Source organism: Cygnus olor, chromosome 2, assembly GCF_009769625.2.
Source record: "Cygnus olor isolate bCygOlo1 chromosome 2, bCygOlo1.pri.v2, whole genome shotgun sequence".
NCBI classification, from domain to species: Eukaryota; Metazoa; Chordata; class Aves; order Anseriformes; family Anatidae; genus Cygnus; species Cygnus olor.
Window position 1 is genome coordinate 79,215,582 of NC_049170.1, and position 14,777 is coordinate 79,230,358.

Genomic DNA, 14,777 nt, shown 5'->3' on the forward strand with positions numbered 1-14,777 from the left:
TGCAACACATTCAATATTACCAATTAGTGTTTTTCACTCGCAGCTAAAGAAAAAGAACCTATGGAAACAAAATGGCATGCTAATAAAAATCTTTCCTGTAACAAATGGATACAAAGTTCAATTTGACTGTAGCTGAAATATTAATTTCTAAAAACCCCAATCAACTTTAAATCACATTCTGTAAAACAAACTCTAGTTTCTCATCTGTAGCATGAGAAGAATTTTCAGGAGGCACATGCAGATGTGCAGCTTGAAATATCAGGGGCAGGACTGCAAACACAGGTGGTGAACATACACGGCAAAGCTTCATAAGCCAAATGGTATGAGAATAACATACAACAATGAGGGCTACTAAAGAATTCCCCGTTTACCTTGTTAAGAATTCCACCACAGCATCTCCCAGAAATTCTAAACGCTCGTTGTGGTTAATCCTGAAAAAGGCAATTTAAGGTTCACTATTAAATAACTCGTGCTTGTAATTACACAGTACATTTGGAAAAAGTTTGAGTTGCTTGCTAATCAGACATGAATAGCCATTCCTGCGGCCTCCCCCACCCTCTCTGGAGTATGAGGGTACAAAAACAGAGTAACTACATAAATCTTGAAACTCATGAGTGACAGTCTTTGAAATTTCTGTATGTTTCATTCTGAGCTATTGTCAGAGCACAATAAATGCAGAGAGGAAACTGTTGTTGACTGGCACTGTGTAAAGCCCTACTGAGAATGGGTTTCTTTGTCCATCATAGAGCATCAGGTGGTTGAAACAAATGACCATCTTCTGCCTTTTCTAGGCAACTAGGGAAATGTACATAATTAACACCAACTCCTGCAGGGTGTGGTGATTCTGCAAGACTTGTTGGTATGGCAGAGCTACAATGGAACAAGTACCTTCATTTTTCATGGCACCTTTAAACACCATACAGACATGCACCCTGTCCTGTTTTCTGTAATTTCATTTGAGCTCAAAACAAAGAATTGCTGAGCAAGATACATTCCAAGATACTGTAAAGTTCTACACGCTTTATATTCAGTGATTTCTTGTGATTGCTCCCAGTTTCCCTTTGTTTTGCATAAAGTTTCATTTCCCCCTGAACTCTCTGCCTGCTTATAAAACAAAGGACTAACAGGACACAGCGATCGCAAAGGAACGTGAGTTTGTCTTCAAATATATACAAATTTCTGCTCTACACCTCTAAGCATGTAATTAGTACTATTTTGACTTCACATGTGAATGTAACAGAATTAAGGCCATAGCCACAGGATGGTTTTGTATCCAAAAGATCTTTCAAGTGTTTGACAGCTTTTATGATAATTTGCATTCCCTCTACAATTATGTAGTTTGTCTGACTTCTGAAATAGCAGACCTTTGTTATGGGCTGAAAGAATTCAAGTACCTATGCTGTGTAGAACAATGAAGTGATGAATACAGAAACTCCACTGTGTAGTGACATAGCAGAAAATACAGGTCTTTCAAAGTCAGGATTTTATTTTGTGGATTATTTAATGCAAATGCAATTTAGCCTTATCTCACATTGTTTTACGAAGGCTGAAATAATCTTGAGATTGACTCTCAAAGAAAAGGGCACAGTCTAGCTGAAACAGCATTCGGGGAACACTACAACAATCATTTATTCAGAATTCATCTACTTCTGCTCCCTGTTTTCCTCCAGAGTGATGGCTCTCAAAAGGCCCAGTCATAATCACCAGTTAACCAATACACCCCATCCTCTAGTTCAGGCGGTAAGGAGACTTCACATGTAACTGTTTCTTGCATTATCCCTATCAGCTTTGTTTATTCAGTTTGGCTACATCTGGTGTCTGTAGCTATTAAGCTCAAACATTTATTTGCACGGAATTCTTAGCAGTTATTTAAACTATTACACTACAACTGTAATGATTCAGCTTTTTGTCCTCAGCTGTTTATGTGTCTCTCTTTAAACTGGACCAGTACACCAGCAAAGCCCATATTTGAGATCATACTTGTGTTAACAAGGTGCCATGCCAGGAAAAGTACTGCTATAAGGAAAGGTGATGGAGAATCCAATTTACAGCAATGATAACAGTAACAGAACTTATTTTTCATTGTGCAGAAAGCAAAAGGTAGCACTTTAGCCCTCATTTCAAGGATAAGCAGAAATTATAGAATTAGCTTTTAAAACCTTCCTTAGGATTTCTCTGCAGGCAAACATTTACTATGTCACTGATAAACAAAGTTCAGCGCATCCCCAGAAGATAAGTCAATTCCACATGACTCTCCATTTCAACTATTTGGCAAAACTGCTGCTACCAGTAAGTTGGTTGAAGTAACTCCTGCAACAGTTTCTCTCCTTGCAACTAGATCATAACTAACATGCTGTACAAATCTAAAAGCAATTATTTTTGTTACCTGGAAGGAGCTGGATCATCCTGTCCCAAACGGGACATAATATTTATCAAGGTGTTTATCCCTAGAAATATAAACAATATTACATATTATACAATAAGTACTATTAAACAATTGCTAATTCAATTTAAATAGATAAAATAATTACTCAAAATGGTACTTTGTGATTGCTATACGCAAAATCTTGCTGTTATTTAGAGCTCACTTACAGCTAGTATAATCCTTACAGATGTTTTCTAACTGACCACTGTCCCATTACAAGCAGCTTTTGTACATTTGTGTTCAGAAAGCCAGATAGACACACTACCTCTGCATGAAAGACATTGTGAACGTTACATAAAAATAAAAAATTACTTCTCTACATCTGAATATATTTAAGGGGTAAGGTGTATTTTAGAGCAGACACATTTTCATTTTAATAAGATACCTTTACAAAATATCCTCCAGTATGCTTACGATGTTGAATAGCAAATTAAGAAAAAAAATACTTTACAAAAACCAAAGAAAATACACTACCTCATTTATCTTGCTTTTTCTCATCAACTCAGTTGTTGACTAATTTCTAAAATCCAGTTGTTTAGAAAGATCTCACTGATTTGATTGTATGTATAACCATTGAAATCCTCCACTAAAGTGATCTCAGAAGAGCAATGGACAATGAAATAGTAACAGACAAAATTTTTTCTTACTGATTAAGAGGGAGGTGAGAGAAAATGGTAGCAGTGTAACTACATACCCTTTTTTCTCATATGCATATGGTGAACCTTTCTGTCTCCATACTTTGGCTGTCGAATTCCACAGTTGGATAAGGAATTTCTGGCATGGTCCGGATTCATTCCAAAGTTTAAGTGATGGCTTGGATGAGTCATGGCAAGCTGTATTATAGCACATGCAAGAAAATGAAGTCTTAGTTTATTTTTTCAAATGCAATAAAAAATACTAGATTGGTAGCTAATAATTATTTTTTTTTAGTTTGAAAAAAAGCTACAAAGTGATGTTGTCAATTAGTAGCTTGGTTCCAGCAATTTAAACAGGATGCACAATTTCAGATGTCAGAAAGAAGCAACACTTATGCCCAATCATCACTTTACCTAATTAACTTTCAGATTTTTTTTTTTTTTAAGAAAAATTACCTTTGAAGGTAAAAGCATGAACTGTCAATTTGCCCTAACAGTTTTGCTTACCAGCTATGCTGACTTGTTTTAAATACAACTACATTTGCTTATTCAAAAATATACTCATTCTAACATTGCAGGACAAATGTTCATATTAAAAACAGGAACAGTAAAGAGTATCTCAACTATTCACATATTTGATTAAGGGTATTTAAATATCAGTAAAGCTTTCCTACTTTCAAGTAAAAAAAACGAACAAGTACATTATCTCTGGCACAGTTATTCAAAGCAGGTCTCTCAGGACTATAGAGTGCCACTCTTCAACTGAAAGTTAAGATCAATGGCAGAATTGGTCTTCTGTTTTAAGTTTCTACCATCTAGCATCATCACAAGCTTCCTCTGCTGCTGATACCAAGATTGCAAAAATGGCAGCAGGTACTCTAACTTGCTTTTACGACTCTCTGCAAACTCATTGTTGGGTGTGTATATGCAAAGAAAATGTATATTATGCATGCATAGATGTATACATTCATATACTCCTTACATAAGAGATACACTAGCAAATTCAAGTTGCAGAAAGTTGTTTCTGAAACACTTGCAGGAATGTTGCCGCAGGCTATAAGCAAAGACATTCCAGTAGCCCTATGCACACTTCATTCAAACACCGGCTACAGCTTTCCAAAAACAAGACTTAGAGAATTTTCAGTTGCTGGGAATAAAATGATAGTCAATCAACAGTAAGAATTTTCTCCAAGTCCTTTTTAGTTCCTCACTAATGTTAGTAAGATTGTCATAATTGCATATTTTCAACTTCTGCTCCATCTGTACTGGATGAAACACTACCTTGCCTGAACTGTTAAGCTAGCATATTCTTTCTTACCCAGTCTGTGCTTTAAAAACAACACAATATGACAGAACATGTGAAAATCAATGCAAAACTATACATCTGTTATTTTCTATGCACAAATGTTAAAGGTGCTATATAAATTTTTTAACAAGTCTTTCCTGGAACAAGTTATTGTGTTTTAAATAAATACGCACAGGGATCAGCAGTAAAGAGTTGTAACATTTATTATAACTAAACATTAATTTGACTGATGTCAACATACTTCATTTTATGCGTTCTCCCCTTTTCAGCTGTGATGTGTTTTTTAGTTTGTGTCTTTCGTCTCAACATTTAAGATTTGTCACTGCATTTTTATCTTTCATATTAAAACCAAGGCAGCCTGCAAACAAAATCTACAAGAAAAACCTACAAGATCCCCAATGTTTAATGCAACTTTCAGTAGGACTAGCCCTACAAAGCACCTTTTAGAAAGCAAAGAAACTATGAAAAAAAATCTCAGCAAGCCTTGACTTAAAATTCTTCAGGAAGTTTAAGGTCTACATCCATGTATAGAAACTGCATTTTTTGAACTTTGGGAAAATTAATCGTTTTTCAGCCCCTACCACAGTCAGTGGAGGGAGACTGGGTATTTTAGGGAGAGATCTTGAACAGAAGCCCATTTTCCTTCAGCAACTTCAGAAGAAACATATGGGGAAAGGGACCACCATACCAAAAGTCAGTCTTCTGGATCTTCTGAAGCTGACCAGTTCCACACACACACTTACATAAATGGCTGGTCAAGCAACAAGGATGTATTTAAAACAAATACCAACCCCCCCCCCCAAGTCCCTGCCTTTGTTTGTAAATGCAACATTTCTTTACATACTTCTAGAAATCAAGAGCTGAACAGAAGTTTGCAAATTCCTTGCACTAGCTATAAGTGTTACCTTTTCATTTTGCATTTAAGTTACTCTTCTTTGGAATAACAGGCTATAAAAGGAAAAAGCAAGGCACCGACTCATCTGCAGTAAACCACTATCCATCACAAATAAGTAAAATAACGAGTACGGTACCATCAAGTCTTTTCAGTAAGACTATTCTTTTTCTTCTACACATTACAAGCACATCCAGGTTTACCGCTGAGCAAAGGCAGGTGGATGTCTACATTCACAATAGATGTGTTAATTTAAAAACCTGTTGGAATAACTAAAACTTCTGAAAGATTTTCAGTGCAAATGATGAAGGTATGGCAAAGCAGCTCATTTTCATGATTACATATAGAAGAGAGGATTACGGATAAACTAAATTTTAGGAAGACAAAATGGCAAGTAATTTATTTTTGTATAACCTACCTGCAGCAAGCACCTATCTCGAAAAGTGTAGCCTATCAATTTGTCCAAATGCATCAGACACTGATGGTAGCGAATATGGTGGGTGAGAACAGGAAGCATCATTGCGTGCTAAAAAACAATAAGGAAAAACATTCATCTTCACTGCACAGAATACAGTGTTGACTAAGTTATAAATACAAACATCCCATTTGTCACAACATCCATTGTCTTGGTTTAAGTGAGAAAAATAAGAAAATAATGGCTTCCCAATCCCCATCACCAGAACACTTAGTTAAGTTGGATTTGTCCACCTGCATAATCACAGTGAGAACATTCCCCTGCCAACATAAACAGAATAATTGCATAATAAGTTTTACTGAAGTATTTTGAATGAGGAAAAACATCTAGTCACCAGCAGGGTCAAATTTTCAAGAACCCGTGACTGAACACAATGCTAGATGCTTCAGTACCCCGCAGTTTCAGGTTAGTACCAGAGGAGGACCGACCACCTCCCTCGGCCCCATATAACGTTAGAGAACATGTAAACCACTTTAAGCTTCTTTTAACAAAGAAAAGTAATTTTCAAGCACAGTTATTACTACATTAATTCTTCTTCAAAGGAACTGAAGTTAAGGGCTTTTTGAAGTGGTACAACCTGGCGATTTCTGGGATTATGTGCTAAAAATATTGGAAAGGTTGCTGTTTTACCATCTAGGACAGAAACTTTTCTGTTGGGGGAAATTTAAATAAAAATTAAACTTATGTTGCAACAACAACAGTTTCCCTCTTTCAGAGTTTTAAAACTAATTCCACTTAGTGTTACTGATTGTGGATGATCTGGATTGGAATGATACCATTTACCAGTACAGTAGTATGATGATTATCAATATCAAAACCCTTGCATTGGAGTGAAAAGTGAGAGCACTACAAGAATTTATACGACTGCTTTTGTGACACTGATGTCAAATTTCAGTTGATTCCTATGAGTTGCATTTCATGAATATATTCAAAAGAATAACATGTTTTAAGGGAATTAAAAATATGAGGACTATCCATATTAATTTCATAAAGAGGAATATATTATGATTGCAGATGATTAATGTATAGTATGGAGAGATGCAAAAAAGCAAGCATACAAATCAGATGATGTATAATTTATGGAGTAAGTGATGTTACGGATTTCTGCATGCCATTAAAGAAAGAACAGCAGAAGAAAACTTGTGAAAGTTACAATATGGCAAAGGTTTCTGTTCAACTAAGAAACTGCTGGAACCAAACAGGTAACAAAGGTAGCAATGGAAGCAAGTGGTTAACAGCATGAAAGAGGCTCTCTGGATCTCTGAATAACAGAAAAATGCAAAACCACAGTAAGCAAAACAAATACGTCCAAGTGAAACTTTATTTTGTTCACGTCACTCATTTAGAGTTTTCGGGTAATATAAAAGCTGAGGGAACACACCTCTTATCTCCACATAAACTCACATTTGTGCTTCATGGAAGGAATTAGTTACAGTAAGTAAAAACGTTGCTTCACAGGACAACTGCTTCCCTGCCTGTATGTTCCCCTGCACAGGCTGCCAGACAGCAAAGCAAGGTTTGATACTGTTTACACTGAGCAACCAATACATATGGTCCAAAGTTTGAGACTGGAATATGAAGCTTCAGGTTGTATCAGCTGTTCTGCAGTGAACGAGGAATTGGCATCTCCCTGGGAGGCACGTAGAAGGTCTTTAATTTGACTCTTGTAGTTATATTGACAAACTGCTGCTTTCATAGCACTAAATACTTGATTGATTCAATTAATGTGTGTCATGATGGATTATAGCTATTTGATGTTTCTGATGTTTTATTTATCTCTATAAGAAACTGAAATGTAGGCTTTAAAATTGTATTAGGCTCAAGAATGGCTAGTGATTAAAAAATTCTCTTTAAATTGTATGGCTATAGGAGTTAGCCCATAACCTTGGTACTTGAAGCTGGTTATAAACATACTAGTAACTTTTATGTATATGATTCTAGCCTTTGTTGCCTATTCTTTTCTTGCTGCAGCAGGCATTGCAAGGCAGAAGACTCTCCCAGATGTCCCCAGGGCCGTCCCCCAGCTTGGCAGGAGCCAAGCTGCCAGTGCAACTCTGGCCTGAAGCTACCAAGAAGAGTCAGACAAACTGATGTATTTTGAAATGCATCGCTTCTCTCCTAAACACCTAATGCAGCTGTTGAGGGCATGCCAGCAGCAGTACAGGCAACGATGGGTGGGTATCTTCTTGGTGGGACCCAGTCTGCAGAGTAAGTGCTGCCCATCTCAGTGACCAAGAAGTGCATTTCACCTACTGAACAATTTTAAATAAGCCTGGCAGAAGACAGCCATTACACATTTTCAGAATATTTCACTTGCCTTTATTCCTCCCTCCCTCTACGAAGTTCATTCTGGAAGTCACGAAGATGAGTATTACAACAGCTACGTTGAACTTGGAGCAACTTTAAACTGTTAGAATGACTTAAGCTTCAATCTTCTAATCTACGATCCTTTTAAAAACTAAGGAAAATCAGTATTTTTAAATCACTGCACTTTAAGTCTACCTACAGAGTTGATTTACATGTATTTAGGTTTAATCTTTTTTAGAAAAAAACATGCAGCAAAAATAGCAGTCTTTCATTTTTACAGATTTACAGTCTGCCTACTCTTGACCTCTCAAAGAAAAAAAAAAATCAAAGGACTTTCATTGCAGAACTGCCTGGTTTAGATGTTCTGGCTGCAGATGTGCAGTTTTATTCCCATCACTCTTGGGTGATTTGTTATCCTTCAATAGCAAATGAGAACAAAAAATATCCCATGATACATTAAAAGTTGAATCTTAAAAATTATTAAGAATAACAAAAAACTTTCAAGTCTCCTAAATTAGGAGTTTATACTGTTTCCTTAACTTATAACAGATACAGTTTACAACAAAAAATAGAAAGGGGCTATAAATTTCCTCTGCTACGTGAGAGGATACTGTTCAACTATTCTTCGACTTCAGAAGCAACTGTAGAATCAAAATAAGTGTATTACACAGGAAAAAAAGCAATTTTAATTATTAGCATTTTTCTCCCATTCAAATACCCCCTCTGGCCTTATCAAGGTTCCAATACATCAACAGGATTTCTAACTAAACCTTTCCCAAGTCACCCTTAAGTTTTTATTTCATACCGTTAATACTGATAATTTTTTTAGCCTGTAATTCTTAATCAACATCTCTGAAACAGCAAAAATAACCCAATTATACTAGTAGTATATTTATTTGGCTGATACACTTACTTGAATTTTGCTAATACATTGTTAGACAAATGCATTTTATTATATTTAAACCTTTTGTTTGTAATCAAAGTAGGTGGCTGCCACCTGCTTTGGATTAGGATCCAGCAGAGATTTGCACCTTGAAAGTTTCATGCGTTTGGAACATTAACTTATCTGAAAGATCTTCCTACTGAGGGTCACCCTTTTTTAATCCATGTATGTTTTTTTTCTTTCAAGTAAAAAAACACTTTGTGCTACAGTAATAAAAAAACATCTCTAAATATAAAGTTATCTTAAACTAAAAATATCTAATACCAATCCAATTGATGAAAAAGCCCTTGATATTCAACACTTGACTCAACATACGGTTGATAGAAGTCAAGGCTACTGCATTTGAGACCTCCAGGTCCCAAATTTGCCATTCTTGGGTCCTGTCATCCCCACCCCTGCCCCACTTCATGCTAGTCAAGAGTAGCAAGCTACTGCAAGGAGCTGGAAAATTACACCTATAAAATAGCTTCTTGGGGAGGGTGTGTGTGTGTGCATGGAGGGGGCTAGAACAGCTCCCTACAGCAACAGATCACGCAGAGGCAAAGGTATTAATTTCCAGTGGCTGGTTCTTCAGCACAGAATCATAGCAAACCCTTGCAAGAGGTAAGTGGCAGCAACCGAGAAAAACAATACATCATGCATCTCTGCAGTTTAGTCACCTGGCAGACGTCGGAGCGTATCCCTGTTTTCCAGAATCCCTGGCTACTCAATTCAACAGTCACTTCACGTCTCATTGTGTTCTTCTGCCGGATTTTCTGCAGTGCTTCCTAGACAGGAAGAAAACACAGCTCCTGTGAAGAACTTTCTACAATATAGCAGCATCAAAGCATGCACGTGCATTCGCAATATTTAAGGTTCACTTTTGGCAAACAGTTTCTAAAACTATTCTAAATCTTGTAGCTGCCAGCCACAGACCATGGTGGATATGGCGTACAATGCAGACAGAAGATTTTATCAGACCAAGAAGACAAAGGTGACTAGTTTTTGTTGTAGATGACAAAACAAACTAGTTCTACCTGTAACTTCTGAAGTCGTGCATACACAAGCAAGCTAACATCCTTATTATTGAAACACCTTCTTTACCACTGTGCAAAACAACCTCTTTAAGTCTATGTCCATGAGTATTCCCAGTCTGAAACATTCAGTAGGTATAAGGTATTCAACAGATTAAATAACAGAAAGGCTGTTACATGACCCCAGCTACATCGTAACACTGTTGTCAGTACCCCCAGTCTGGGAAAGGGGTCAGCATTCACTGGTCCTGGATCCTATTATGATGAAATCTATCAATATTATTACAATTAAATTAAAAGTGTTTAAAATGTTTAAAGAACACAGCCTGTTTGATGTTGCATAGCAGTGTTTTTGCCTGTATAAACTATGAAATGGGCACTTAGCTTCTCTGACAGAGCCATTTTTAAAAAATATTTTCTGTAAAAATGGAATGAAAGAAAAACCATTAAAATAAATCCCCTCCAGATCAGGATCTTCTGGTTCCAATACTACAGAGCCCCTGCAGTATGCAAGCTCCCCACACAGCATGCACTAAAGTAAAGACACCCCCCAGAGCTCTTCCCTCTTCAGTCAAGAAGACTTTTCAAAGCTGCAACTCATCCTTCCTCTCCTTCTCCCTACAGGGCACACGCTCAAAGCCATCTCTTCCCAGTTCCCAGTCTGAAGCCAGTGAGCATCTCTGGGCAGGAACAGGCTGTGCTTTCCGCTCCAGAGAGACTCACAGAATGGTTCCAAGAGGCACATCTACACAAACAGTTTAATCAAACCTGTTTCTAGACAGTACTGAGATGTCTAGCGTAGGATGCTAGTTAGCCCAGGCTCCTTTCATGTGTAATGAAAGGGGATAAGCTGCTTCAGAAAATGCGTATCTCTCTCAACCAAAAGTTGAGAGTGAGCCTTAGGGTCCCAACTTATGCATCTGCTCTAAGAAGTTGAAGTTAGGTTAGAGCCCCTACGCACGACCTTGTCACAAATAACATCATGCAATCACATGTGGTGAATGACTGAGGGCAGAGAGGTGCTTACAGCACCACACCCCTTGGGCACTGTCTAAAACTTACATTTCAAGGCTGTGCCATTGGGTGCTTTCCAACACAGGCACGAGAGTGCTTGTGAGACCTCGCTGTACTTTCAGGCTGACAGGCTCAGGAGCACTCCAGCGTTACTCATAATACATTACTCAATCCTTAAAAGCATGTGTACCAGTTAGGTGCAGCCCTACAGCTCCTACTGTGTTATTGACACCTCCATTAGCAGGATGCAGAGGTTATCCTCGTGTAAAGCTTCTGCTTCAGCCCCCCACCTCTCTCTGATTGCAGACAACTACTCGAGAAACTCATCATCCTAAATAGCCTAGAAACAAAGACCAGAACACCACACTGTAAATACCACCAGAGGAACATTTTTATCTTTTGAAGCTAAACAATCACCCCCCTACAACCAATCCACTACCCTTTTACACAAGCCATCCATTAGCCACTGATAAAAACATGTCCAAAACACAATGGTCCTCTCTTCCACTTGCTCTCCTCTGAGCATGGAAAGCTGTAGCAAAGAAAACCATCTCCTATAGGGTCTAATTTTTTTTTTCTTAAAAATTGTGGCACTGGTGAATTTTAACCCTGTTTTTTCCCACACATTTACAGGGAGGGAAGCTAAGGGCTTGTTTAACACCAGCTAAGTTTAACACCAACTAAGACTCTTTGTCATGCAACAGCATAATATGCTTTGCAGTAGTAACAAAACCAAATAGTGTCAAACAGCTACAGCTACCATAACTACGGACACAGAATTAGCAAATTAGAGGCAATTAAAATAACGGCCTGGCTTTTTAATAAATAAAAACACACTACCATCCATCCTGTACCAAAGAAGTTAATTTCTCCTCTATTAATTATTTATATAAGTTGTCCAATGTAGAGTGCCCGATAGACAAGTCACCAGACAAATGCAAAGGTTCAGTATAAAATCTTAGATGATGGATACCTTAGAGCAGGCTACTTTTGTCTACACGTAGGTGACTATTTTTCTAATTTTAATTCCCAATTGGTTGAGCATTTACACTTTGGAATTGCTTATTGCTCATCACTCTGGGGGAAAAAATATTCATACACACACCTATCATTAAATATTATTAAGAACAACCAGATTATCCCAACTGTTTAAGGTGTTCTGTCTACCACTCAAAGATCTTAAGGAATTCACTGAGATAGCCTAATAAATTAGTTTAAAACTATGCACAAGCGTGACAGTTTTAATCTCAAAAGAGGAATATTTAAAATTATGAGATGCTTAAAAGAGCATTCTGAAATGAAAAGTCCTTCTTTATGCTAATTCCTGAAGCCATTAAAGGCAAGGGCTGTAAAGAAGTTATGGTTCCACAAAGATCATTTCTGTAATTGGATAAAAAAAACTTGAAGTAGTATGAGAGTTGCATAAAAGGAAAAAATGAAAAAATCCATTCACTAACAAGAAAAGATAAAAATAAAATCTGTATTAACAGCCTCAGAAGAAAACCTTTTGTGAAGGATTTCTATTGTTTCCATAAAAAGGGCACTTATACAGCTTCACTCCATCCTGAATTACAGTGCCCAATTATCAGATATGGGAAGGCCCAGCATACCTCTCTCTGTGATAATTTCTGTTTATCAGCCTGTTTGACTTTGGGACTGTTAGCCAGCAGGTGACGCAGCTTCACATAACTCTTCCACAGCTTTTGGTATCTGAAGGACAAAACCAGAAAACAAGTATTTTAGTTGATACAACAGAAGCATCTTGCAGTTTGGCCTTCTGAATTCACATAGACATGGATAATCTACAAGCATCTTTTTGCTCAAAAAATCTCAAAGCATTTTCCAAGAAAGGTGACAGCATCCCTACAGTTGCTATTGATGCAGACACAGCAGCATAGAGGAGGCATCAGGGTGCAATGTGAGGTGAACAGCAAAGCTCAGGAGAGAACACAGGTCTCCCAGATACCCACCCATCCTCACCAAAAGGCCACCTCTGCCTGCTGAAAAGACTTCCCCATAGTGCAACATCTCAATTCAGGCAGAAGACTCCCTCTTCTGCATAAGATTCCCCTGTTGCTCACTGAGAAGTATTAACATTTTCCAAGAAGTGTCTGTCCTTACACTGGCTGAAACATTTTAATGAAGCACATGAAGAGAAGGCCTACGAGTCACAAGCAACACAAGCATTCTGTGAATAGTGAAATGAAGCTTCTGATCATGCACTACAGGAACGGAAACTAAAAGCCAAGTTTTCTGTGGCTAGTTCATACATAAGGTTCCTGGTTTTTACCCAACCATCTTGCCTACTTGCATTTTGGGATGGTCTAGTTAGACATTAATTTAGGCAACAGATTTTTTTTTCCTCAGTGGAAGCCCCTCTGTTATCTAGCACTGATTTCCACAAAAGAGGATATTTAAGCCCCAAAATGAGAACTTAAGACTATCAAGTAAAACATATGTTTTCCTATTAATATCACTGGAAACAACTGTGTTACTGGAGTTATGTTTGAGAAATAATAAATAGATGACAATATGACAAAAGTTCTGTATTAGAACCTCACGAAGAAAACATACTACAGGAAATTTTTTCCTGGGCATTATATGCCCAGGAAACACATGCACCAGAGTTAAGCCTGAGTTATGATGACACCAGAGGTCTTCCAAAAAAAAATGTTTTGTTACTTTTATCAAAGAACACCATGTAAATTCTCCAAGCAGCTCTAGGAAAGAAAAAAGAGCCATGGAAATCTTAAAGAAAGTTAAAACATAAAACATTGGATTAGTAATCTCTGTGGGTTTTTATTGTTTTCAATTAAGAAATTCAGCATCAAAATAGAAGTGTTTTTTACATTCTTATCTAATTATTTTCTTCTTATGGTTAAAAAAAACCTAAAGGACAATGAGATAAAAAGTCGTGCCCAGAGCCAAAAAGAAAGTATGTTACTGTCTGGGTAAGCACCGACTCTTCCCACCCCTGAGACTTATCTGCAATTAACATGCAAGTTTAAGTTCACATATCAGCTTTTTCCCCATTCTCAACTTATCAAAGTTAATAAAAAGAGGTCAATATTGTGCAGAATTTCACAAAATCTGTAACACTAAGTCACAAGCCTTTCAGACTAAGAAGGTATAATTTGCTCTAAATAAAAGAGCACTCCTATACACATCCTTGACAACCACAGTGAAAACACTAAGGTAAAAAAATTGCTGATGATACAAAAGTAATCAGAATATTAAATCTAAAATCCCCGAACAATTGTAGAAGAATGTGTGTCATACATGCGCACTGGAATAACTGGGCCTCAAAACTGCAGGTGAAATTCAATGTCGTTAAATAGCACTGATCAGTAAGAGGAAAGAGCCAACCTTAACTATACATGCACAAGAGATGGGCTCTATTCTCTGTCATCATTCAGAAAACAGACCTGTGAATCATTGGAAGAATTCCCTGAAAGTGTCATAAGGTACAAAAACTTCTAGACTTCTAGAATAAAACCCAGCAATTACTTTTATGCCACTACACAAATCCATAATGAAACAGTATTCCCTGCTCTGCATGAAGTTCTGCTTCCCTCTTCACTCTGTTCCTATACCTGTAAGGATAGGAAAGGTACATGCAAAAGTAGTGAATGCAAAATCTCCCAAGCTAAAAGAAGCAGACAGACTCAACCCTTTAAGTCATAAAAAAAAAGATGAAGAAGGATATGACAGAGAAACATAAGCATCATGAAGAAAGAAAACAGGAAATGGCTACATTATACGTTACT

General features: G+C 37.3%; 1 protein-coding gene across 2 annotated transcripts in view; it reads right to left on the reverse strand.

The window, feature by feature from the left end:
- Window positions 1-14,777, reverse strand: part of DROSHA (drosha ribonuclease III) — a 67,278-nt gene that overhangs the window by 25,301 nt on the left and 27,200 nt on the right. For both annotated transcript variants that reach the window (XM_040548099.1, XM_040548098.1), the window contains 6 exons: window positions 12,621-12,720; window positions 9,643-9,750; window positions 5,677-5,784; window positions 3,120-3,258; window positions 2,387-2,447; window positions 372-431 (listed from right to left, as the gene is read on the reverse strand). In XM_040548099.1, the coding sequence (XP_040404033.1) occupies window positions 372-431; window positions 2,387-2,447; window positions 3,120-3,258; window positions 5,677-5,784; window positions 9,643-9,750; window positions 12,621-12,720 (576 nt within the window). The remainder of the gene's footprint in view (window positions 1-371; window positions 432-2,386; window positions 2,448-3,119; window positions 3,259-5,676; window positions 5,785-9,642; window positions 9,751-12,620; window positions 12,721-14,777) is intronic.